Source organism: Natrix helvetica (assembly GCF_964273705.1).
Source record: "Natrix helvetica genome assembly, chromosome: 2".
NCBI classification, from domain to species: Eukaryota; Metazoa; Chordata; class Lepidosauria; order Squamata; family Natricidae; genus Natrix; species Natrix helvetica.
Window position 1 is genome coordinate 2,303,867 of NC_138552.1, and position 27,148 is coordinate 2,331,014.

A 27,148-nucleotide genomic window follows, 5' to 3' on the forward strand; every position below is an offset into this window, starting at 1 on the left:
CCGTAGGGCCGGTTTTCGACCTCCAGAGCCTTCAGGGGCCTTCTATTTCTATTCTATTCTATATAGGGTCTCCTACCTGAGCAGGGGTTGGACTAGAAGACCTCCGAGGTCCCTTCCAACTCTGTTATTCTATTATTCTATTAATTGATGAGATTGCAGTTAATTGAAGTTTTTCAGAGGTGATACCTTTGGAACAATCACCCAGTGCTCTTTTCACCACCAGTGTTAATACCACTTGGCTTCCAAGCATTTAGTTGGCAAAATCTGTCCTTTTGTGGTGGCTGATCTCTTCTAATGCTATCCTAATTCCTTGGTAAGCAGCCCAAAAGTTGCAAAATTGAGCTGCTTTATTTAGTCCATATTGGCAGGGCTTGTGAAAAATGATCTGTTTGTCTTCATCTGTTGGATTTAAGGCTAGACAAGGAATCATGGATGCAAACTGACCGAGGAGAGATTCAATCTAGAAATAAGGATAAATTTCCTGACCATGAGCACAATCAACCAATGGAACAGAAGTTGCCTACGGAGGCTTTGGGAGCTTCATCACTGGAAGCCTTCAAGAAGAGACTGGACTGCCCTCTGTCAGAAATGGTGTAGGATAGCTTGGGAAGGGGGTTGGACTAGATGACCTACCAGATCCCTTCCAACTCTGTTAAATCTATTAATCTGTTAATCTAAACCAATGTTTCAAAATCTCAGCAACTTTATAGAGGATGCTCTTCTATTCCCAGAATCCCCAAGCCAGCATGTTTTAAGATAGGTGAAATTCGAACCCAGAATTCCCCAACATTTTAAGAAGGGTGGACTTCAACTCCCAGAATTCCCCTGGTAGCAAAGTCCATCCATCTTAAAATTAGATTTGGGAACACTGATCTATAATATAGGCTACGTGGCTGAAGTTATTATCGTATCATCATTATTATATGAATTTAATTTGTTTGCCACCTAATTTGGTGATTTATAGGAAGATAAAACACAATAAAATCCACAATAAAAAAGATGTGGAGACTCTAGAAAGAGTGCAGAGAAGAGCAACAAAGAGGATTAGGGGACTGGAGGCTAAAACATACGAAGAACGGTTGCAGGAACTGGGAGTGTCTAGTTTGATGAAAAGAAGGACCAGGGGAGACATGATAGCAGTCTTCCAATATCTCAGGGGTTGCCACAAAGAAGAGGGAGTCAAGCTATTCTCCAAGGCACCTGAGGGCAGAACAAGAAGCAATGGGTGGAAACTAATCAAGGAGAGAAGCAACTTAGAACTGAGGAGAAACTTCCTGACAGTTAGAACAATTAATCAGTGGAACAGAAGTTGCCTCCAGAAGTTGTGAATGCCCCAACACTGGAAGTCTTTAAGAAGATGTTGGATAGTCATTTGTCAGAAACGGTATAGGGTTTCCTGCCTAGGCAGGGGGTTGGACTAGAAGACCTCCAAAGTCCCTTCCAACTCTGCTATTGTATTGTATTGTAAAATGTTCAGGGTTAGGGTTTCTTCCAGGGTTGTTAAGTGAAGCACTGCCCTTCAGTGAATCCCACGGTCGTTAAGTGAATCTGGCCTCCCCCATTGACCTCGCTTGTTGGAGGCCAACTGGGAAGGTCACAAACGTTGATCCCATGACCCAGGGACAGTGCAACTGTCATAAGTACATGCCAGTTTCCAAATGCCCAAATACCGAGCATGCGACCCTGACAGTTGTAAGCGTGGGGACAGGTTGTAAGATACTTTTTTCAGCGTTGACGTAACTGCGGTCACTGAACAAATGGTTGCATGTCAAGGATTTCCTGCAAACAAACCGAGTTTGTTCAGAAAACTGCATCGCCCACATTCTAGCCAAGATGATGTCAGAAGAATAATTTGAGGTTACAACTTGAGGCAGGGTTACGCACAAATAAATCAAGATGATTTCCAGACAGCTGTGAGGCAAGGAGGTTCAGATATTCCCCAAAGCAAAAGGGTTTTGCATGTGGAGAACATTGGGCATAAAAGGGCTGATTTATGGGTCCTTGATGTGCACTTGAGGACTGTGGCTGTGTGTGTATACCTATGGTAGTGAACCTAGCACATGGAGCCCTCTCTGTGGGCATGCAAGCCATAACCCAGCTCAGGTGCATGTGCACCTCCTGCCGGCCAGCTGGTCTACACATGCGGGAGATGCAGGCGCATGCGCAGGGATGGGGGAAGCGCAGAAGGGCGGCACTCCCACCCCGTGCCCCGGTTTTGCTCCCAGAAGTCTTGAGGGCGGCCCGCTAGGCCCAAAATTGGGCGGGGGCAGCGCAGGGGTGTCACACGCATGCACAGGGGTTCGCCTGTGCGCAGGGGGAGGGGTGCATTGCATGATGGGTGTTGCACAAGCGTGCTTTCGGCATGCAGGGACCAACGGGTTAACCCTCCCTGTTCTTGAGGGATGTATGTGTGTTGAGCCAGACAAAGGGTTGATCAGATCAGGCGATGTGGATTCGGTCTTTTCGTTTGAACGGTGAACTTTATAATTATGTTTAAGGTAAAAGTTCCCTTCGCACATCTGTGCTAAGGGACGCTGCTCATCTCCCTTTCAAAGCCGAAGAGCATCTCCGTGGTCATGTGGCTGAACCCCAAAGGCGCACGGAACACTTTTCCCTTCCCACCAAAGATGGTACCTATTTTTCTACTTGCATTTTTATGTGCTTTCGAACTGCTAGATTGGCAGAAGATGGGACAAGTCACGGGAGCTCCCTCCGTTACATGGCACTAGGGATTCGAACTGCTGAACTGCCGACCTTTCTGATTGACAAGCTCAGCATCTTAGCCACTGAGCCACCGCGTCCCTTTTCTATAATTATATTCTATAATTATGTTTACATTGTGTTGAGTTTTGTATGTTTGCTTGTGTGTGTTTACAATTTGAAATAAGTTTTTAATTAATTATGTTTGCTGTAAGTTTTAAGGATTTCAGAGGCTGCTAATCAGGAATTTTGTGGGAGATCTGGGCTAGTTAACTTGTGATTTCCTATACAGGCAGTCCTCGACTTACAACAGTTCACTTAGTGGCCATCTGAAATCACAAAGGGACTGAAAAAAGCAACTTACGACCATTTTTCACACTTATGACTATGTTTCACACTTATGACCATTTTCACACTTACAACCATTGCGGTATCCCCACGGTCACGTCATTTACATTCCGCTGCTTGACAAGAATTCACATTTACGACACTTGCAGTGTCCTGGGGTCACATATCCCCTTTTGCGACCAAGCCAAGTCCGTGAGATTCACTTAACAACTGTGTTACTATATTTAATGACTGCAGGGGTTCCCTTGACAAATGCGGCAAGAAAAGTCGTAAAACGGAACAAACTCACTTAGCGACACATATTTGGGGGCTCAATCATGGTCATAACTCGAGGACTACCTGTACAATGTTTCTATCACAGTTCTTATAAGTTTATACATTCTCCCCACAGTGAGTTTCAGCCGAGTGGACTAAATGCAAACTTTTAAAAAGTTTTCTCCAGAGCTGATTAAGGGTGTTGGGTGAAAGTTATCTAAAATGTTGGCACATGTTTTAAGGACTTGATGATTCAAGAATCCATTTCTGTACTCAGCTTGGCATCTGGCCGAAGGAGGGACACCAGCCAAGTGGAAAAGTTAAATATTCAGCCTTAGCAGAATGGAATTAGCACCCTCAACTTGCCAGCTGCCGTCGCTTCTGTTCGGAGCGACAGCTGCGAGAGTGCGCAAAGCCACATCGTGCCAAGAGAAGTCTCCATCTTGTCTTGCAAAGACAACTGCGCTCTCTGGCTGGTGGCATTTGGCTGTGATGTCCTGCAGGGAGGGTCCCGTCCCCCGTCCCGTCCTGTCCCCCCCCCCCGACGTCCAGCAGAAATTCCAAACTTGCTGAGGTCAGACATTCTTCCAGTTATGGAAGGAATGTGATTGGCAAGTTTCTGGTCCCTAGTGACCTGGCTGTTTTTTGTTCAGCATAAAATGAAGACGCTGAGATCACCGTTCGTAGCTCTTGCTAAAAAATCCTGGACGCTGAAACAATTTGGGGAAACAATTCTCGTTGGTGTTATTAAAAAAACTCAGGCTTCCTGTTACATGCTATATCACTTGATGGCGAACCTATTGCACGTGTGTCCAAAGTGGCACGTGAAGCCATGCCGCCTGGCACGCGCGACCTTGCCTGTTTGTCTCCCGGGTTTCTGGTACACATGTGTGTGCAACGATCACCTGTCCAGAACCCGGAAATTTGGCTTTTCCAGAGTGTGATCCCTTGGCACGAGGCAGGGCAGAAAACCACCCTGCCCTTGCACGGCAGCCAGGCACGCATTGCTCACTAGGACCCGGAAGTTTGGCTTTTCCAGAGCACAAAACCACTGAGCGTGTGCGTGCAAGACATTCCCACTCCACCTTTTCTCCCCTTGGTGCCGAAAAGGTTTGCCATCACTGTGCTATAATTTGACAGTCGTAAGTATCTAACAGAATTAGGGTAGACCTCGACATACGACCACAATGAAGCACAAAATATCTGTTGCTAACCAAGACAGTTGTTAGGTGTCTGGGCGGGTGGGTGGAGGGTGTCACATGATCCCCTTTTGAACCTTCTGACAAGCAAAGTCAACGGGGAAGCCAGGTTCACTTAACAACCGGGCGTCTAACTTAACAACTGCAGTGATTCACTGAAGAGTAGCAAGAAAGCCTTCCCAGATGATGCAAATGCTGGTTTTTTAAACTTAACCGAGTTAACTTGTTTCACTAGGTGGATTTAACAGAATAACAGAGTTGGAAGGGATCTTAGAAAAAAGTTCCCCATTGTTTGCGGCTTTGTGGACTGGGGGGGGGGAGAAGAGAGGGTATAGTTCTACGCTACATAAACAGAGGGAGAGAATCAAGATCACGGGAAGGGTTAATACCACTTTATAATGCCTTGGTAAGGCCACACTTGGAATATTTGCATTCAGTTTTGGTCATCACAATGTAGAAAAGATGTGGAGACTCTAGAAAGAGTGCAGAGAAGAGCAACAAAGAGGATTAGGGGACTGGAGACTAAAACATATGAAGAACAGTTGCAGGAACTGGGTATGTCTAGTTTGATGAAAAGAAGGATTAGGGGAGACATGATAGCAGTGTTCCAATATCTCAGGGGTTGTCACAAAGAAAAGGGAGTCAAACTATTCTCCAAGGCACCTGAGGGTGGAACAAGAAGCAATGGGTGGAAACTAATCAAGGAGAGAAGCAACTTAGAACTGAGGAGAAATTTCCTGACAGTGAGAACAATTAATCAGTGGAACAGAAGTTGCCTCCAGAAGTTGTGAATGCCCCAACACTGGAAGTCTTTAAGAAGATGTTGGATAGCCATTTGTCTGAAACTCTATAGGGTTTCTTGCCTAGGCAGGGGGTTGGACTAGAAGACCTCCAAGGTCCCTTCCAACTCTGTTATTCTATTCTATTCTATTCTATTTTAATTCCATGCGAGCGGCCAGCAAGCACGTACATATGCACACAGCTCCATTTGCGTGCATGGTGTCACTTAAAAGGAGTGTGCGCTTGCCCGCTACTCGTGCAAGTGAGGATGCACTCACCAGGCATTTCCATGGCCAAGTTGCAAACCCCTCATTGCCCACTAACGGGTCACGTCCCATAGGTTGGGGGGCCCTTTTCTAGTCCAACTCCCTGCTCAAGCAGGAGAGTCTATAACATTTCAGACAAATGGATGACCAATCTCTTCTTTAAAAGTTCCTGTGTTGGAGCATCCACAACTTCTGAAGGCAAGTTCTCCCACTGGTTAATGGTTCTCACTGGTTTATATCCAGTTTTCCTCCAAAGGAATACGGAGACACGCATAGTCCTTCAGTTGCCTTCAATTTTTCACCTTTACAACTAACCCCAAGGAGGGTGGTTTTGCTGTAATAAAGAAGGGAGTTTGTGTCTAGGACTTTTAGGTCCTCTTAGTTTTATCAAACATTGCTTCAACCATTACACATCACTGTTTCTTGATGTCTTAGATCAGGGGTGTCCAAACTTGGGAACTTTAAGACTTGTGGACTTCAACTCCCAGAATTCCCCAGCCAGCATGGCTGGCTGGGGAATTCTGGGAGTTGAAGTCCACAAGTCTTAAAGTTCCCAAGTTTGGACACCCTTGTCTTAGATCATCATCTTCATTTAACGACCCCATAATCCCTTGTGGGTTGGAGTCTCGGCAACTGAATGGAGCTAGCAGAGTGTTTCATGGCCAGATGCCCTTCCTGTCACCAATGCAGAGTTTTGTGCAGCAGATATATTCTCAGTATTCTCAGACACCAATTCTGTTGGAAATACAGAAATATGGAATACTAGCTGGATACCCGAGCTTCGCAATGAAACTATGTGATCGGGCAATGCGGGAGAAATCCGGTTCATTCTGGTTCAATCCGTCAGCTCAGTGGTGGTCGGTGATTGAAACACATAAGGGAATATCACTCCTGCCCCCTTGAGTCTGGAAGCAGTTCCATAGGTGGAAGACATAGATCTTTGGTGAGGTACCGACGTTTAGTACTGTAAGGAGCCCTAGGCCGCCTCTCTCTATTGCATGACAAAACAGGTGGCTTTTTGGTCTATCTACCAATCATCATCTTCATTTAACGATCCCATAATCGCTTGCAGGGTGGAGTCTGGCCAACTGATTGGAGCTATTAGAGTGTTTCATGGCCAGATGCCCTTCCTGTTGCCAATGCGGAGTTTTGTTCAGCAGATACATTCTCCTTGTGGCCAGAGTGAGAAGTATCTGTCCCTCCCTAGGATCAAACTCACAGACTTCTGATTGTGAGGCGAGAGCTCCACCTCTAGGCCAACACACCACTCTGCTTCTTGATGGCTTAGATCAGTGTTTCTCAACCTTGGTGACTTTAGGTCTTGTGGACTTCAACTCCCAGAATTCTCCAGCCAGCTGTGCTGGCTGGAGGATTCTGGGAGTTGAAGTCCACAGGACTTAAAGTCGCCAATTTGAGAAACACTGGCTTAGATGATATGGGCTATTAAGAGAGTATCTAGCTTTTGGGCACGGCCACCATGCATGAAAGAAGGTACCATGCCCGAAAGCAAAAAAATATTGGACTAAAATGCAAAAATGGTTACAGGAAATTACAAGCACCCAAATAAAGCTCAAAGCAGAACTGTTCCCTCTGGGGATTATTAAGGGAAAGTACACGAAAGAGATAAAATATTTAATTTTGCATGTAATTACAGCAGCGAGAATAGCCCAATGCTGGAAAAGTGCTACCCTGCTAAAAGACTGTTGGATAATCCAAAATATTCCTGATTGCGCAGAGATGGATAAACTCACCTTGGAGTTGAGGGACAAGGAAGACTCAGAATATTGTACAGTTTGGGAAAACTGGTATCAATGGAGGAATAACAGGAAAATGAAATGCACAGCTTAGAAACATAGATGTATAGATATAGGAATATTAGGAATGTGTACAAATGTATTTGAATAACAAATGGGTACGTTAGTACTGTCAAAAAGGATTGTAACTTATGCAAAGCTATTTTTAAAGGTATTTGTATCATAATGTTTTAAATTTTTAAGAAAGGTTTTTTTCGTCCCAAAAAAAAAAGAGAGACAGTATTGAGCTGACTTTTCTTCGACCGTCTTCATCCTTTTGTCTTTCCTTTTTTTGGCAGATGATGGCGATCTGTTCAGTGTCCTTCTCCAGATAGGACAAGTGCCTTGGTCGAAGGAGGTGAATGAGCTCGCCGGCCACCCCTGAAGAGGCAGGTGGAGGCAGACCATCGCCCAGCATCTATGTTTCCAGCTTTGCACCCAAAATCAGAGACTGGCCTTGCCTTGGGTAGCAACCAGACATAAGAGGGGACGATGTATACCTTCCTGCCGGAGAACTTCACTCCGGTGAAGCAGAAGCCATCCAAAGAGCTGAAGCCCATGATTGGTGCCATTGTGGTGGGCCTCGTTTTGTTCATTACCGCCATAGTGGCGTGGTGCTACTACGTGGCGTCCCTTCGGAAGGCGGAGAGGCTTAAGACGGCGGAGATGGATTTGCGGCAAGACGGATTCACCATCAAGAACCAGAACGGCGAGCTGGTCTTCGAGGTGGCCTTCCAGTCGGGGCTTCTGGACCTGGAGTCCTGCTCCAGGGAGGGGGCCAATTTAACCTGCACCCAGACCGACAAAGGGAAAGTCAACTTCTTCATCAAGATCGTCAATCCCAAGGACACCGTGATCTGCTACCGCGTGCGCTGGGAAGAGTTTGTGGCGGACACGGTGGTGGATCATAAAATGTTCTGGGGTGATGCCTTCTGGTATGGGGGCTGTGAGATGAGTGTCCAGCATTGGCCAATCAAGCTGCCTGGATACCAGGAGCCCATGCCTTTTGTGACCAGCGACGTCTATTCTTTAAGGAACAGTTTTGGAGGCATCTTAGAGAGGTACTGGTTGTCTTCCAAAGCTGCGGCCATCAAGATCAACGATTCGGTGCCCTTCCACCTCGGCTTCAACGCCACGGAGCCCTCCCTCGTCTTCCAAGCCAGGTATAAAGACTCGCCTTACAAACCTCCGTTGGGCCAGCCGCCTTTTCCTGAGCTGAGTTACCGCGTCTGCATTGGTTCCGACGTCACCTCCATCCACAAATACATGGTGCGGAAGTACTTCTACAAGCCCTCCAAGATACCTTCAAGGAACGCCTTCAGGTACCCCATCTGGTCCACCTGGGCCTTGTACAAGAACGACATCGACCAGGAGAAACTCCTGCGCTTTGCCGAAAACATCAAGAAGTACAAGTTCAACTGCAGCCACATCGAGATCGACGACACCTACACCCAGGCGTACGGCGACTTCGACTTTGACGCGGCCAAGTTCCCCAACATGACCGAAACCTTCAAGAAACTCCGAGAGGACGGTTTTCAGATCACCCTCTGGACCCACCCATTCATCAATTACAATTCCTCGAATTTTGGGGTGGGGATAGAGAAACAGCTGTTCATCAAGGAACCCACCGGACGGCTGCCCGCCATGGTGGAGTGGTGGAACGGCATCGGCGCCATCTTGGATTTCACCAACCCTGCCGCCCGAGATTGGTTCCAGAGCCAGCTGAGACAACTCCGCAATAAATACGGCATCTCCTCCTTCAAATTCGATGCTGGGGAGACCAGCTACCTTCCCAAACAGTTTAGCACCTTCCGACCTTTGTCGGATCCCAGTATCTGGTCCAGGCGCTACACAGAAATGGCCATCCCGTTTTACGAACTGGCGGAGGTCAGGGTGGGCTACCAATCCCAGAACATCTCGTGTTTCTTCAGGATCATTGACCGGGATTCCGTGTGGGGCTACGAACTTGGCCTGAAGTCCTTAATCCCCACCGTCCTGACCATCAGCATGTTGGGGTACCCGTTTATATCGGCCGACATGATCGGAGGGAATTTCTTCCCCAACAAAACCGACGGGGCTTTGGAAATCCCGGATCGGGAACTCTACATCCGTTGGCTGGAGTTGTCCGCCTTCATGCCGTCCATGCAGTTCTCCATCCCGCCTTGGCTGTACGATAAGGAAGTTGTCGAAATCGCCCTGAAGTTCACCAAGCTTCACGAGTCCTTGGTGGCCCCTCTCTTGTTGGAACTGGCCGGGGAGATCACCACCACGGGGGATCCCATCATACGGCCCATCTGGTGGATCTCTCCCGGGGACGAGTCTGCTCACAAGATCGATTCCCAGTTTCTCATCGGGGACACCTTGATGGTGGCTCCCGTCTTGGAGATGGGAAAACAGGAACGGGACATTTACATCCCGGCGGGCAAATGGCGGAGTTACAAAGGAGAGCTGTTTGAGAAGACTCCCACCTTGATCACAGACTACCCCGTGGATCTGGATGAAGTGGCTTACTTTGTCTGGGTCTCCTAAGCTGCCTCCATGGACGTGTGTAAAAGAGTCACCTTGCCTTATTCTGATCATCCTAACCCGAAATAATTTTAATCGGTTCAGAAGTCTGAAAGGGAAAACACGGTTGCCCGTTAATTCTTCCAATCGAAACTGAACGACGGGCGTGCAATTAAACGGGCTGCTAAAAGACAAATAAAGGTAGTCCTCTGCTTACAACCACAATTGAGCCCGAAATTTATGTCACTAAATGAGACAGTTTAGTGTCAAGTGAGCTTTGCCCCAATTCACGGCATTTCTCGGGTCGGTTGTTAAGCAAATCACTGCCATTAGTTAATAGCAGTTGTTAAGCGAATCCAGCTTTGCTGTTGCTTGTATGAAGGTCACAAAAGGGACACAGCAACTGTCATAAGTACATGCCAGTTGCCAAGCCTCCGAACGTTTATCCCGTGCCTGTGAGAATTCTGCAACGGTGATCAATGTGAAAAAACCGTCCTAAGCCACTTTTTTCAGTGCTGTTATAACTTTGAACAGTCACTAAGGGAATCGTTGTAAGTCAAGGACTACTTGTATTGTCACCAAATTTGCACAGAGCAGCAAAAGGCCTCGCTTGGATGCTGAGAATCGTTGTTTCTGAATTGTGTGTCTGTGTGTGTGTGTTTATTTGCACTCAACCGGTGGTCTTCCGTTTTCTTCAAAGGTGGGTCGTGTAAGGCCAAATTCCTTGAGTGATTGATTAATCATCTCACCTTCAAGCGTTTCTGGATGGTTTAACATCAGGAATTGGGAAAAAAGAGGAGGAATTTAATTCTAAGCTGCTGAGAATTTGCTCCCAAACGGGTTTTTAAAGAGCAGCGAAAAGAAGCGCTGGAAAATGTGTATTGTATACGGAAAACCGTATTGTTTTTTAACTGGGAAGGCATCTAATATTGCTCCAACCAAGTCTATCTACCGGAGGGAGTGGTTAAAAAAACAAAATCAGAAAGGAAGGGGGGGGGGAGGTCACACATACATGATCAAAACCCCTTGTGTCACACATACAGCACAGGTAATCCTCGACTTATGGTCCCAATTGAGCCCAGAATTTCCGTTGCCAGGTGAGAGGGTTAAATGAGTTTTGCTTCAAAAATTTTAGCAAGGGGTTCTCTGCCCTGTCGCTGGGTGGGCGTGGCCACGGTGGGCGTGGCCTAGTCGGCCTCCTGCACCACAGCAGGGTGGGTGTGGTTTTGCCCTCTCTGGGCTCCGGAGGCTTTCCTTGAGTCTCCGGGAGAGCGAAAACAGCCTCCCTAGGCTCCGGAGGTCCTCTGAAGGGTGAAAAATAGGCCTACCGGAAGTTTGCCTTCCCGAACCTCCGATAGGCCCGTTTTTTGTCCTTCCCGAGCCTCCGCGTGTGCCCTGCTCTTAGCTGCATCCAAAATGGGCCGCGTGGGGACTCCTAGGAGGGGCGGGGCTGGGTGGGTGGGGCCAGCCGGGAGTAGGATTTGGGGGTTCTCTGAACTGCACAGAATCTTAGCTAGAGGTTTCTCCCGAACCCCTGCAAACCCCCAGGAGCCCACCCCTGGTTTTGCCCCTCTTTGCGACCTTTCTTGTCACTGCGGTTGAGCGAATCGCTGCAGTCGTTAACTCAGTCCCACGGTTGTTAAGCGAATCCGGCTTCCCCATTGACTTTGCTTGTCAGGAGGTCGCCAAAAGGGGTCACAACCCCGGGACGCTGCAACCGTCATAAGCTACAGTGGTCGTAAGGGTGAAAACGGTCCCAAGCCACTTTTTTTCCGGTGCCATTGTCACTTTGAACGGTCACTAAATGAACCATTGTAAGTCGAGGACTACCTCTGCATGTAAAAAGCTGGGCTTCCCACGGTCAGGACTACCAACCTGAGTTTTCAAATCCCTCCCGGTGGATTTCTTGGCTGCCGCACAACCAGCCTTAAGTTTTAAAGCACCGTAAGCTATTATTTGAAACCAGCTTTGTTTTCCTAAAGGGAATAAGTCGAATAAATACAGGGATATATTTATAGAAATGCAGGGATATCTCCCTGTCTGGTTTTCAAAGGAGGCTGGTAACCAAGGAATGAAGCAGCCACGTAGGCAATGGTGGGATTCAAATAATTTCACAACCGGTTCGTCTGAACAGATACGAACTGGCTGAATCTCACTTCTTGTACATAAGTTTGATTAAACAGGCCCGGGCTGGCTCCTTGGCTCCTCTAGGCTTTGGGAAAGACAAAAAGGGTGTGGATCCGCCTTATATTTTCCAGTTTTGCACCTCAAAAGGCTTAGCGGTGGCTTCAGTCGTGTGGAATTCTGGGATCGTGTAGTTCCAACACATCTGGAAGGCCAGAGGTTGGGGAGAGATTCCTTTCTTTGTCCCTCCCTCTGCTAGTGACTTTCTTATCCAGGCAATTAACCCACCAAAATCCATCCATGCACAACATAGTTATAATTTCACCCACAATATCTGGTAAGATCCAATTTAGAAGTGGATAATTGGGTTGAACCGTGGTGCTCTCTGAGTTTCATTATTTTCTTGTAGACGTTTCATGATCCAACTAGGGAACATCATCAGTGCCAGGGGGGGTGGGGAGTGGTCTCTGTTTGTATACAGGTGGCTTGCCCTGTCACTGTTGGTGTTTTCTTTTTCGTGGTTCCTTCACTAGGCTGTTGTTCTCCGTTACCTTATCTGTCTGTTGATCCACAGGCACATAGAGATAAATAGCATCTACACACCATTAAAAAGAGATGCTTAAAAAGGAAACAAAAAGACCCAAACTAATCCTTACCAGTGACCAATACCCAGATAAACAAAGGTAAACCCAAAGATTAATACTAGACCAACAATCAAGAAGTAAACCTTATCCCAGTCAAGGAACTGCCAACTCAGACAAACAATATAACAATCAAGGAACCACCAACAACACTGACAGGACAAGCCATTTGTACATAAACAGAGTGCAAACCCCACTCTCTTTTAGCACTGATAAAGTTATCTAGTTGGGTAATGAAAAGTCTGCAAGCTAATCACCAACTTCAGAGAGCACTAAGGACCAGACAATCTTCTTCCTCCTCCTCTCCATAAACCCACTCCTTTCTAGCACTGATGATATTCCCTAGTTGGATCATGAAACATCAGCAAGAAAACCACCCAGCTCAGAGAGCACCAAGGGCCCCAGTCCATCCTCCTCCTCCTCCTCCTCCTCCTCCTCCTCCTCCTCCTCCTCCTCCTCCTCCTCCTCCTCCTCCTCCAATCCCACTCCCTTCTAGCACTGATGATGTTACCTAGCTAGGTTAAGGTTTAAGGTTTAAGGTTTATTGAATTTATAGACTGCCCCCTCTCCCCGTAGGGACTCGGGGCGGTGTACAGACCGTTCATGTTCAAGACAACAAAACATAACATAAGACATCATGAAACGGGTCATGAAACGTCTGTAAGAAAACCACTATCAGAGAGCACCAAGGACCCCACAATCCTTATCATCATCATCATCATCATCATCATCATCATCATCATCCTCTCCATAAACCCACTCCTTTCTAGCACTGATGATATTCCCTAGTTGGGTCATGAAAACCACCCAGCTCAGAGCACCAAGGACCCCACAGTCCTTTTCCTCCCCTTCCTCCTCCTCTCTGCAAACCCTACTTCCTTCTAGCACTGACGATGTAACCTAGTTGGGCCATGAAACATCTGCCAGAAAGCCCCAAGGACTCCACAGTCCACCCCTGAGTTGCAAATATTCTCTTCTATCCACAGAACAAATCAATTCCTGCTGTACCAAAAAGGGAGAATTATGACTTCTCTGTCTGGAAGACAAATGTAACTTAGTGCAGTCCAGATGCTATTAAAGTTTTGATTAAACATGGCAAGAGTCTTCATTTGATTATGTCTTTTTGAATTCAGGAAGGGATTTAAGTTCCCATTGTCCTATCTGCAATTCTGGGGCGACTGTGCCATCCTCGGAAAAATGAACGAAAGGTACTCTTTTCATATCTCCTCGAGCTGAAAATGTCTTCCCCTCGCATTTCATTCCTTCAGAAGGTACCATAATTAGATGGCTGAAATCCAAGATATACCTTGATGACAGCAAGGAGTCTGAGAAGATTACAGGTAGTCCTTGACTTACGACCACAATTGAGCCCAACATTTATGTTGCTAAGTGAGACATTGTGAGCTTTGCCCCATTCTACCACCTCTCTTGCCACCGTTGTTAAGTGAATCACTGCAGGGAGTAAGCTAGTCATGTTTTTAAGTGAATCCTGCTTCCCCATTGACTTGGCTTGTCAGAAGGTCGCAAAAGGGGATCACGTGGCCCCGGGGCACTGCGACTGTCATAAACATGAACCAGCTGCCATGCGTATGAATTTGGATCCACCTGGCCATGCAGCAACAGTCCTAAGTGTGAAAAAAGGTCATAAGTCATGTTTTTCAGCGCCATTGCAACGTTGAACGGTCACTACACAAAGTGTTGTAAGTCAAGGACTGCCTGTAATGTCCTGAACCCACATCTAGGGTGCTGCACTTATCATCACAACGGTGCAAATTTAGGATTTACAAAGCAATGTCTCAGAAAATACAGATCATCGTCTAGGAATAGAAAAAAGTTGGCAATCAGGAAACCAAGAGAAGGATGAGGACAAGTGTGAAGTTGCTGGATTGAGAAATGGGAAAATCTTGACAGCATCTCTTAAACAGTATTTTGAAATGACTGCAAAATGACGATTTGAATTAAAGCAGCCTCACAGTCCTCAGTGGGATGCAGTGGCTAAGACACTGAACTTGTCGATCAGAAAGTTCAGTGGTTCAAATCCCTAGCGCTGCATAACGGAGTGATCTCCCGTGACTTGTCCCAGCTTCTGCCAACCTAGCAGTTCGAAAGCACATAAAAAATGCCAGTAGAAAAATAGGAACCACCTTTGTTGGGAAGGTAACAGTGCTCTGTGTGCCTTTGGCGTTGAGTCATGCCGGCCACAAGACCACGGAGACATCTTCGGACAGCGCTGGCTCTTCGGCTTTGAAACGGAGATGAGCACCGCCCTCTAGAGTCGGGAATGACTAGCACATATGTGCAAGGGGAAACCTTTCCCAATCCCACAGTCCTCACAGTTAAAGTCAAGAAATCATCATTATCCAATGCACAGCACTTCTTCAAATGTTCTTTTAGCGATAATAGAGAATTGGAATTCAAAAGTTGCTAAATGTTACAGTCATTATTACATAAAAATTTTAAATACTATTTAAAAAAGATGTGAAGATGACATTTTAGTTTAAATGAAATTTCTTGTGCGTCTAATCACAGTTGGCCAAATAAAATATTCAATTCAAGTGGGGAAGGAGAGAGAGGAAGATCATTTGCATCGTTATAGATCGTCGAGAAAAAAAAAATAGAAAGGGAATATATTTTCCTTCTTTGTCCTAAAATTAAAACCCCATTGAGTCATCCATTCATGTTTTTACAGTGAATGGTGAAGGCTTGTAATCTGTCCAGATAACTTTCATTTATCAGGTGGAAGTTTAATAAATAATAATGTTAATGCTGCCTGGTCTGATTCCTTTTGCAACTGGGATAAAAATGACTTTGGGGGAAGATATAAACCTCTTTAATATTAAACATTGGCTACTTCCCCAGATCTTTGTTAATCAGTTTGCATGGGGAACCTATCCTAGCTTGTCAATTGTTGTTTGATTTGGACCAAAGGGGAACAGTTTGTAAGCTATGAAATTTCCCCAACTTGTCCCTTTCCAGAAATTTGGGCTTACAAAATTAATTACATAAAGTAGACCAGAACCTACTACTTGATAAGATCGAAAAATGTGGGTTAGACAGCATCACCACCAGATGGATTCATAACTGGCTGACCAACCGCACTCAACGTGTAGTCCTCAATGGAACTGCATCTACATGGAGGGAAGTATGCAGTGGAGTACCCCAAGGCTCTGTTTTGGGCCCAGTACTCTTCAACATCTTCATCAATGATTTGGATGAGGGAATAAATGGGGAACTCATCAAATTTGCAGATGACACCAAGCTGGCAGGAATAGCCAACACTCCAGAAGATAGGCTTAAGATACAGAAGGATCTTGAGAAACTTGAACATTGGGCACTATCTAATAAAATGAAATTCAATGGTGAAAAGAGTCAGGTTCTACATTTAGGAAAGAAAAACAAAATACACAGGTACAGTATAGGTGGTACCTTGCTCAACAGTAGTAACTGTGAGAGGGATCTTGGAGTCCTAGTGGACAACCATTTAAATAGGAGCCAGCCGTGTGCAGCAGTTGCCAAAAAAGCCAACACAGTTCTAGGCTGCATCAACAGAGGGACAGAATCGAGATCACATGAAGGGTTAATATACCACTTTATAAGGCCTTGGTAAGGCCACACTTGGAATACTGCATTCAGATCTGGTCGCCACGATGCAGAAAAGATGTGGAGACTCTAGAAAGAGTGCAGAGAAGAGCAACCAGGGTGATTAGAGGACTGGAAACTAAAACATACAAAGAACAGTTGCAGGATTTGGGTTTGGCTAGTCCAGAGAAAAGAAGGACTAGGGGGGACACGATAGCAATCTTCCAGTATTTGAGGGGCTACCACAAAGAAGGGGTGTTTCTAATCAATGTTTTTAAGAAGAGATTGAATTTCCTGACAGTGAGGACAATTAACCAGTGGAACAGCTTCCCACCAGAAGTTATGGGTGCTGCATCACTGGAGGTTTTTAAGAAGAGATTGGACAGACATTTGTCTGTAAAGGTATAGGGTCTCCTGCTTGAGTGGAGGGTTGGACTAGAAGACCTCCAAGGTCCCTTCCAACTCTGTTATTCTGTCAAGCAACCAGTCAAGGACAATCTGTATTGCGGTCAAAATAAAACCACAATGGCAAATGTTCACACCATTCACCCCAACACTGATGGGCAGCTTTAGACAACATGTTGACCTTAAACACATAAAGGCATTTAGCTTTGAATATTGTGTGAACACATATTCCATTCTTCACCCAAATTTTGCAGATGGTTGTAAACTCAACCCACACATTTTAGATTGTAAGACATGGACCCTAGTTTCTGGTTCCTATGAGAATAATCTCTCAGTTAAAATGTTAGTTAATATTTTTAATACAATGTACAGTTGGGAATCAGATTTCCAGTTGGGAAAACACGATTGCTGGCTCTCTTCACATTTTTGTTTTGTGTTCAATCTGTTCTTTGAAACGCAAGTGTAATTCCACATTCTCTTCTACGTTGTCTGGAAAGTGAAAAATTCAGAGGTCTGGAATCAAAAATCCCCTCCGCCTCTAGAAATATAAGATACATACGTCCCAAAACTTCACTTTGGGATATTTCATATTTATTGTTTGTATGCCATTTTTCTAAATTGCAGATCTGGCTTCCATTCAAATGGAGACGGTGAAGGTGCACATATAAAAATGAAAATCCCAATAAAACAATAACGTGAACATTCATACAAACTACATAGTATGCAGTAATGATCAATTGAGGTAGTGTTGTGGCCCAACAGTGCCTGGCTGAGCTGTTGGTAGAATCTGACAGCGATGACCACGATGGGTCTACCCTGGAGGCTGAGGAAGACTCTGGGGGGTGTTCGGAGTCAGAGCAGGGACTAGAGAGGCCTGTTGGCTACCAGGAAGCGTCTGAGTCAGGGAGCAGTGAGGAAGAACAGTGGGAGGCTGTCCCTGATGTACGTAGGCGTAGGGCTGCGAGGAGGAGGGAGCAGCTTTGGAAAAAGGCTTATAGAAGGAGATAGGAACAGGTGGCTACTGATTGGCCCCTCCCAGAGAGCTTATAGGTGGGGCGACAGGAGGAGAATTTTGCAAGAAATAACAGTTTACTAATCCAGGCGTAGAGAAAGATTGGGAGAATTTCGTGAGTTCAAGCCTTGTTTTCATAGAGATAATTTTCTGGGCTCCCAGCCAAGGGGTCGCTTGTCTCCCTCCTTAGTTGTGGCAGAAAGCCAAGTCTGTGTCCGTATATATTGTAGAGGCTTGGGACAGAACAGGTAGTCTAATTGTTTTGAGCTGAGGCCTGAAATATTGTAAGATAATGCTTGAAACTTTGAGCATCATCAAAAAGTCGTCTTTTTCGCCTATATGATGGCATCTCAATTGATATTATGTGATGAAACATCTGGAAGAAAACAATGAAACCACCCACCGTCCTCTTCCTCTGCCTGATGAATGTTACCTAGTTGGCTAATGAAACAGCTGCAAGAATACAAATAAAGCCCAGAGAGAGCACCAAGGACCACACAGGCCTCCTCCTCCTCTTCCCCACAACCCCCTTCCTTTTGAGCACTGATGTTGTTACCTAGTTGGGTCATGAAATGTTTGCAAGACAAGAACCAACCTCAGAGAGCACCAAGGACCCTACAGTTCATCCCTGAGCTACAAATATTCGCTTCTATTGATATCTATCTATCATCTATCTATCTATCATCTATCTACCTATCTCTAGCCATCATCTGTCTGTCTGTCTATCTCTCTGTCTATCTACCTACCTACCTATCAATCTCATCTCACTATCTTTCTATCTCTTTCTCGATCTCTAGCTATCTTTCTATCTATTTTTCTATAATTTCATCTCTCTCTCATCTATCTATATACCAATTTCATCTCTCTATGTTTCCCTCTCTCCATCCATCATCTGTCTGTCTGTCTATCTATCAGTCTCAATCTCTGTCTTTCTGTCATCTGTCTCTCATCTACCTATATACCAATCTTATCTCTGTCTATCCATCCATCCATCCATCCGTCTATCCATCTGTCTGTCTGTCTGTCTGTCTGTCTGTCTGTCTGTCTGTCTATCTATCTATCTATCTATCTATCTATCTATCTATCTATCTATCTATCTATCTATCTATCTATCTATCTATCATATATCTGTCATCTATCTATCTATCTATCTATCTATCATCTATCTATCTATCTATCTATCTATCAATCATCTATCTGTCATATATCTATCTTAATGTCAGATCAACCATCAAGCAGTAAACAACATTGGAATCAAGGAAGTACCTACCAGGAAGTGCACACCACTGGTACATAAACAGAGAGCAAACACCACTCCCTTTTAGCCTGATAAATGTTACCTAGAGACCTAAATATTCCCGGAGAAGAAGTTGAGACGAAGGTCTCATGACATTCACTTGTCCTTCTTTCCATGTCACCCATTCCCTGATTAGTCACCCTGGTATTGATTGTCCCATCTGTTGGGCTAAGATAACAATTCTTCCCCATCATGGACAGCTGAGACGAACAGCTTGTCAGCTGTGAAGGTTCAGCAGAATGAAAAGACACATTTGCCATGTGTTAGGAAAAAATAATTATGAGCAATAAATCATTCTTCATCAAAAAAATAAACATTTGGAGTCAAGTCCCCGTCACCTGAAGATTGAATGAGATGTCCTCTTCCAATTGCATGATTCTAAGAGAATTTCAATATGTTTTGGCCTAGAGATTCTCCGTCATCCAGGTCATGGTTGTCCCAAAGGTACTTTTTTCAAGAGGCAACTGGACTTTCTTGTTTTTTGGTTTGAAGACGTTTTGCTTCTCATCCAAGAAGCTTCTTCAGCTCTGATTGGATGGTGGGGAAGGGAAGGATTTATACTCCTTGCAGACAGCTGGTCATTTGTATCTTTTTTGGAGAGTCGTTGAGGCCACTTGGAGGTTTGTCTGTGTCCTCAGGGTCACCTGAGTGGTGCAAATGGTATGGTCTACCATTTTTTTCCTCTGAAAATCCATTCCTTCTCCCACACCATTCCAACGGGCTTCATCTCAAATTGTATAGCTAAATGTCTGTAGAGGTTCTCAGTCCTCCAGGTCCTGGTTGTCCCAAAGGTGCTTTTTTCAAGAGGCAACTGGACTTTCTTCCTTCCATTCCCCACTTTCCTGTCAGAGCTGAAGAAGCTTCTTAGATGAGAAGCGAAACGTCTTCAAAGAAAAACCAAGAAAGTCCAGTTGCCTCTTGAAAAAAAAAGCACCTTTGGGACAACCAGGACCTGGAGGACTGAGAATCTCTACAGACTTTTAGCTATGCAATTTGGGATGAAGACCCTTGGAATGGTGTTGGAGTAGGAATGGATTTCCAGAATGGATTTACAGGAACCATTTGCACCACTCAGGTGACCCTGAAGACACAGATAAACCTCTAAGAGGCCTCAAGGACCCTCTAAAAGGATGCAAATGACCAACTGTCTCCAAGGAGTATAAATCCTTCCATTCCCCACCATCCAGTCAGAGCTGAAGAAGCTTCTTGAATGAGAAACAAAACGTCTTCAAAAGAAATAACCAGGAAGTCCAGTTGCCTCCTGAAACCTTTGGGGACAGTTTGGCCTGGAGAGATTTAAGGAACCAAAAAGAAATAAGCCACCTCATCCAGATCCACGGGGTAGTCCGTGATCAAGGTGGGAGTCTTCTCAAACAGCTCTCCTTTGTAACTCCGCCATTTTCCCTCCAGGATGTAGATGTCTCTTTCCTGTTTTCCCATCTCTAAGACGGGAGCCACCATCAAGGTGTCCCCGATGAGAAACTGGGAATCGATCTTATGAGCGAACTCGTCCCTGGGAGAGATCCACCAGATGGGCCGTATGATGGGATCCCCCGTGTTGGTGATCTCCCCGGCCAGTTCCAGCAAGAGAGGGGCCACCAAGGACTCGTGAAGCTTGGTGAACTTCAGGGCGATTTCGACGACCTCCTTATCGTAGAGCCAAGGCGGGATGGAGAACTGCATGGACGGCATGAAGGCGGACAACTCCAGCCAACGGATGTAGAGTTCCCGATCCGGGATTTCCAAAGCCCCGTCGGTTTTACCTGGGATAAAATTTCCACCGATCATATCTGGTAGGATGAAATGGTATCCCAGAAGGCCAATGCTTAGAACTGTGGGAATTATGGATTTTAGCCCAAGCTCGTATCCCCAGATTGAATCCCGGTCAATAATACGGACAAAACACGGGATATGTTGAGTCTGGTATCCCACACGAACCTCTGAAAGCTCATAAAAAGGGCTGGCCATTTCTGCATAATACCTGGACCAATTGCTTGGATCCAGAAGAGGCTGGAAGGTAGTGAACTCTTTGGGAAGGTAGCACGTCTCCCCGGCATCAAACTTGAAGGAGGATATGCCATATTTTAAGCCAAGTTCCTTTAGGTGAGCGTGAAACCAATCTACGACCGAAGGGTTGGTGAAATCCAAGATGGCGCCAATTCCATTCCACCACTTCACCATGGCGGGGGACCCTTCGTTTCGTTGCGTGACAAAAAAACGTTTCTCGATTCCTTCCTTAAAGTTGGGTGATTTCTCGTGGACAAACGGGTGGATCCAAACTGTAACGTTTAACCCGTCTTTCTTAAGATTTGCAAACATTTCCGCTGCACGAGGGAACTTCAAGACGTCGAAGTCAAAGTCGCCGTAACTCTGCGTGTACATGTCGTCGATTTCAATATGGCTGGCTTTAAATCCGTGTTTTAGGATCATTTGGGCAAATTCCTGAACTTTCTTTTGATCAACCTCCTTTTTGTAAAGGGCCCAAGTGGACCAGACTGGAAACCTGAACATCTGTTCTGACGGAACCATCAAAGGTTTCCTGAAATAATTCTGTGACATGTATTTATGGGTGGAAGTCATGTCAGGAGCCACGCAGACATGGTAACATAACCTTGGAAAAGCTTGGTTCTCCAGCAAAGAACCATATGGAGAATCTTTATACCTGGCTTGGAAAACAAGAGATGGTTCGGTGGCGTTGAAGCCAAGGTGGAAAGGAACCAAGTCATCGATCTTGAGAGCTACTCCTTTGGAGGACAACCAATATCTCTCCAGGACACCTCCGAAACTCTTCCGAAAAGAGTAGACATCACTGGTCACGTAAGGCATGGGTTCCTGGTATCCTGGCAGCTGGATTGGCCAATGCTGGACGCTCATCTCATAGCCTCCATACCAGGAGGCATCTCCCCAGAACATTTTGTGTTCCACCACCGTCTCTGCTAGAAACTCTTCCCAGGTGATGGAGTAGCAGCTCGTGGTCCTCTTTGGTTTCATTGCTCTGATCATGAAACGAATTTTTCTTTTATCTGTCCTAGAACAAGTCAACATATCTGTTCCCTGGAAGCAGGACTCCAGGTCAAGGACACCAGATTGAAAGGTCAACCTGAAGATGACGTCTTCATCCCGGTTCTTGAGGGTGAACCCACCCTTTCGTAACTCCAGCTTCTCCATCTTCATTCCGTCTGTCGTCTGGAAAAGAACGACATAGGAACACCCAAGTGCTACCACTATTACAAGTAAGCCCATTATGAGTAAGGGACACGCCACCCGATGAGACGGTGAGGATGCTGGAGACATCTGCCTGGCTTCCTGCTCCTTCTCCAGATGTTCTCCTTTCCCTTGGCGATGGAAGGGCTGAGTCTTCATTTCGGTAGAACCAGGAGCTCAGTCTGGATTTTGCCCTTGAGAGGAAAAGAAAAACGAAATTCTGTCTTTGGGTTTTGCTGATTAGATAAGTTTCTTGTTACAGGTACGGCTAGTCCACATTAAGCACCTAAAGCAGGGGTGTCAAACTTAAGGCCTGCGGGCTGGATCTGGCCCGTGCGGTGCTTAGATCTGGCCCCCGGGCCGGCCTGGAAACAGTGACGGATAGGCCCATGGTGCTTCTGCCAGCGAAAACAGGAAGCAGGGCGATGGGGGGGGGGGGGGCGCAGGCTCAGTTTTTGCTGTCAGAGGGCTATCTAGAAAAACTAAGGACCTTGAAAATAAAGGATAGAGAGGAATCGGCGTACTTCAAGATAAGGGGAAGATTTTCGGGAGAGGGTGCGGCTAAGAAATAAATATTTATTATTATTTATTTATTTATGAATGGTTAGAGAAAGAATACAGAAAAGAAAGTAAGGGGAAGATATGGAACCCAGGTGATATGCCATTAAGTAGAGAAGGGGGGGAAATGGGGGGAAAGAGGGAAGACAATAATTGTAAGTATATATTCAAAAGTAAGATACAAAGGGGGGGGGAGAAACATAATCAGGATAGATTTGAGAAGGAAAGGGAACAAGAAATGATACTCCACTATTTTGGGGTCTGCGGGAATACCACCCCAAGAAAATAAAAATTAAGAGCTGGAAGAGACACCTACAACAATAGAAAAATAAAGGAAGAGAGGAGGAGAGGAGAGGAAGAGGAAGGAAGGAAGATAGAGGTGAGGAGAGGAAGATGGAAGGGAGAAGGAGAGGGCAGGAATGGGAAGAGGAAGAAAGGAGTAGGGGAGAGGAAAGGGAAGAAGGAAGGGAAAGGAGGGAGGAAGGAAGGAAGTAGAGAAGGGAGGGAGGGAGAAAAGAAAGGGAAAAGAAGGTGGTGTCAAAACTGGCGAGGGATGGTAAACAAAGCAATCCAAAAGGTATATTATAACCCTGTAAATGGAATGATAAATGTATAAGAACGACAAATGTAAAAAAGAATAATAACTGTGTGAATGTATACCTATCATTGTAAGAGAACAAAGAAAAAAAAAACGAAGGAAAAAGGTTTCCCCTTCTGCATTTGAGCATGCAAGAAGGACAGGAAAGGAGAAAGGGAAAGAGGAAGGAAAAAGAAGGAAAGAGGGGAAGGAAGAAGAAAAGAGAATGAAGAGGGAAGGAAAAAGAAGAGAAGAAAGGAAGGAAGGAAATATAGTGAGAGCGAGGGAGGGTATCAGAGAAATCCTGCCTTAGCACTTGGCCACCACAGGTGCCCCTGGCACGAGTCCCATGTCACTCGCACCAGGGCCACGCCCACCAGGGCCATGCCCACCATGCCCACGCCTGCTATGGCCATGCCCATACATCCGGCCATTCGGCCCCCACCCACCCACCCCGGCCTCCAAGGTCAAACACAACCCTGAGGTGGCCCTCAATGAAATGGAGTTTGACCTAAAAAGTAAAAAGTTGAGGCTGTAGTGTTATTATTTTCTTCTAAAGGTAGTCCTCAGCATACAACCATAACTGAGTCCAGGCTTTCTGTTGCTAAGCGAGACAGTTGTTAAGTGAAATTTGCCCCATTTTACAACCAATCTTACCACTGCCGTTATGCAAATCACTGCAGTTCTTAAGTTAGCCACCCAGTTGTTAAGTGAATCAGGTTTCCTCATTGAATTTGTGGGTCAGAAGGTCGCAAAAAGGGATCACGTGATCCCGGGACACTGCGACCGTCATAAACATGAGTCAGATGCCAAGCCTCTGGATTTTGATCGTGTGACCACGGGGAAGCTGCAGTAGTCGTAAATGTGAACAATGATCACAAGCCATTTTTTCCACTGCCGTTGTAACTTAAAATGGTCACTAAATGAGTGGTTGTAATTCAAGGATGACCTTTATCAAGCATGTACAAGTAAAAAGTTGTCACAGTTTTATTCTACTGCACTAAAGCAGTTCGGAAATCAATGCTTTTCTTTCTTTTTCTCCGCTCTCTCTCCTTCCCTCTCTCCCTCTCTCTCCCCTTGTCCCTTCCTCATTTCCCCCCTTTCAATTCAATTTTATACAGGCAGTCCTCGACTTAAGACAGTTCATTTAGTGACTGTTTTAAGTTACAGCAACACCGGAACAAAAGGTGACCTAAGACCAGTTTTCACACTTAACGACCGTTGTAAGCATCCCCAGGGCCACATCGTCAAAATTCAGACACTTGGCAACCGACTCGTATTTATGACGGTTGCAGCATCCCCTTTTGCAACCTTCTGGCCAGCCACGTCAACAGCAGAAGCCGGATTCGCTTAACGACCGTGTGACTAATTTAAGAATGGCAGTGATTCACTCCACAGATGCGGTGGGAAAAGTCGCAAAACCCACTTAACACATTTCTCCTCTTGCGACATAAATTTGGGGCTCACTTGTGGCCATAACTTGAGTACCATCTGCACTTCAATAAATGTAATAAAAGTATTTTTTTAACAAACAGACCCGGGATCTCGATTGTAGCTCAGAAGGGGAGGCTTTTGAGCACTTTATAAAGCCTTGGTAAGGCCACACTTGGAATCCTGCATTCAGTTTTGGTCGCCACGATGTAGAAAAGATGTGGAGACTCTAGAAAGAGTGCAGAGAAGAGTAACAAAGAGGATTAGAGGACTGGAGACTAAAACATATGAAGAACAGTTGCAGGAACTGGGTATGTCTAGTTTAATGAAAAGAAGGACTAGGGGAGACATGATAGCAGTCTTCCAATATCTCAGGGGTTGCCACAAAGAAGAGGGAGTCAAACTATTCTCCAAGGCACCTGAGGGCAGAACAAGAAGCAATGGGTGGAAACTAATCAAGGAGAGAAGCAACGGGCGGCGCCTAGAGCCTTCTCTGTGATGGGCCCAACCCTCTGGAATGACCTCCCCCACGACATCAGAACTACCACCGACTTCCGCTCCTTCCGACAAAAACTAAAGACTCACTCATAGTTTTATTTTACCTCCTGGCAGATATTTTTAATTGGAATTTCTGGGGAACTATTTTAAATTTAATTCTTGGGGTATTTTTAGGGGTCGTTTTTTAAATATTGTATTTTAAATGCTTTACTTAATGTACAGTTTTATAACCTCCTCCATGTAAGCATTTAATTATTTAAGTATTTAAATATTTAAGTATTTGTTTTATGTATTCTTTTTATGTATTCCATCGACTGTACACTGCCCCGAATCCCTTTTGGGAGAGGGGGCGGTCTAGAAATATGAATAAAAGTAAAGTAAAGTAAAGAACTAAGGAGAAATGTCCTGACAGTGAGAACAATTAATCAGTGATGGGTCTTGCTTCCATAAGTTGTAAAATGCTTAAAGACTGGAAGTCTTTAAGAAGATGTTGGATATCCATTTGTCAGAAGTGGTATAGGGTTTCCTGCCTAAACGGGGTTGGACTAGAAGACCTCAAAGGTCCCTTCCAACTCTGTTATTCTGTAGGAAGTTAGCACCCACCCCTCTCCTAGAAAAATGAAATATCCTGGGAAATACTGAAAAGGCAGAATATTATATTTCCCTGGATAAGAAATGGAGAAACATGTTTTTAGGCAGGAAACAGACTCACTCTTAATAGCCCCCACCTTTGTCAATGGCAATTTTAAAAAAGCCTGGGCTAGTCTACTCTACATAGCAAAGATCCCCCCTTCAGATCCAGGGTGATGGGATTAAGGCATGAAAGTATTAGCCTCTTTTTCCCTTCACCCAACATCTGGAAGCACGTGACCCCCCTCTCTTTTCTGCCCAGGACCTCAAACCACGTGATCCTGTCCACCATTAAAACCATCTTCCCAAGCAGCCTCCGTGTTTCCGGGGTCTTTTTCCCCCACTTGGAGCTGAACCCAGAAGGACATTTTCCCCATCAATTCTATTCTGCTGAGCTGCCTTAGGTGGAAGCGCTTGCTCCGTCTTCTACTGGGAGGATACAAACAACCACACCAGAATACAGATGTTGTTTACCTTGGGCGACCTAATTTAGCAATCCTGCTTCTTGGGAGGCTGCGGGGAGGGGGAAAGGGAGGTTCTTTTGCAATTTTTCGGCCTCCCCTTCTCGGGCCAAAGCCAGCGTCCTCACGCCTGCTACTGTGTCCAGATCAGCTGACCAAGGATACTTATGCAACCCCCTTGCCCAGCTGGGGATGCGCCAGGAAAGCTCTGGCCATTGAAATAACTCGGGAGGTGGGGAGGAGGAGGAGGGAGAGGAGGAGGGAGAAGAAGACACTTTAGGGAGGGAATCCTGGCAGCGGCGGTGGGGGGGGGGAGAATGGGGGGGTCAAAGGCAGAAATAGATCCAAATAATAAATCCCACGCAAATCCCACACAGGGAGCAGAAGCTCATGGTGAAGTCGAGGAGGTCTTAGCAACTTTAGAAGAAGTGGACTTCAACTCCCAGAATTCCCCAGCCGGACATGACGGATGGTGTTACCTGGTTTGGTAATGAAACGTCTGCAAGAAAAACACCAAGCTTAGAGAGGACCAAAGACCCAACAGTTCTCCTCCCACCTTCCCTTCCTCCTTCTCCTCTCCTCCTCCCATTCCTCCTCTTTTTCACAACCTCCCACCCTTCTAGCACTGGTGATGTTATCTAGTTGGGTCATGAAATGTCTGCAAGAAAACAACCAAACTCAGAGAGCACCAAGGACTCCACAGTCCCTCCTCCTCCTCCTCCTCCTCCTCCTCCTCCTCCTCCAACAATCAAGAAATAAACAATACCCCAATCAAGGCACTATCAACTCAGACAAACAACCAAACCGCCTGTTCAAGACACCAACAATAACAGTTGCATCAACACTGACAGGATGAGCCATTGGTATAAAAACAGAGAGCATACC

General features: G+C 45.7%; 2 protein-coding genes across 3 annotated transcripts in view; one reads left to right on the forward strand and one right to left on the reverse strand.

The window, feature by feature from the left end:
* MYORG (myogenesis regulating glycosidase) overlaps nt 1-10,071 on the forward strand; it is a 35,584-nt gene extending 25,513 nt beyond the window's left edge. For both annotated transcript variants that reach the window (XM_081945053.1, XM_081945052.1), the window contains exon 2: nt 7,641-10,071. In XM_081945053.1, coding sequence (XP_081801179.1) covers nt 7,834-9,870 — 2,037 coding nt within the window. In that variant the 5' untranslated portion in view covers nt 7,641-7,833 and the 3' untranslated portion in view covers nt 9,871-10,071. The remainder of the gene's footprint in view (nt 1-7,640) is intronic.
* Nucleotides 10,072-19,856: 9,785 nt separating this feature from the next.
* Nucleotides 19,857-26,294, reverse strand: LOC309387942 (myogenesis-regulating glycosidase-like). The gene is made up of 3 exons (XM_081944880.1): nt 26,277-26,294; nt 24,781-24,901; nt 19,857-22,302 (listed from the first exon to the last, which is right to left on the reverse strand). Exon 3 carries the CDS (start codon nt 22,265-22,267, stop codon nt 20,201-20,203), a length of 2,067 nt encoding a protein of 688 aa, XP_081801006.1. The 5' UTR covers nt 22,268-22,302; nt 24,781-24,901; nt 26,277-26,294; the 3' UTR covers nt 19,857-20,200.
* Between the last annotated feature and the right edge of the window lie 854 nt (nt 26,295-27,148).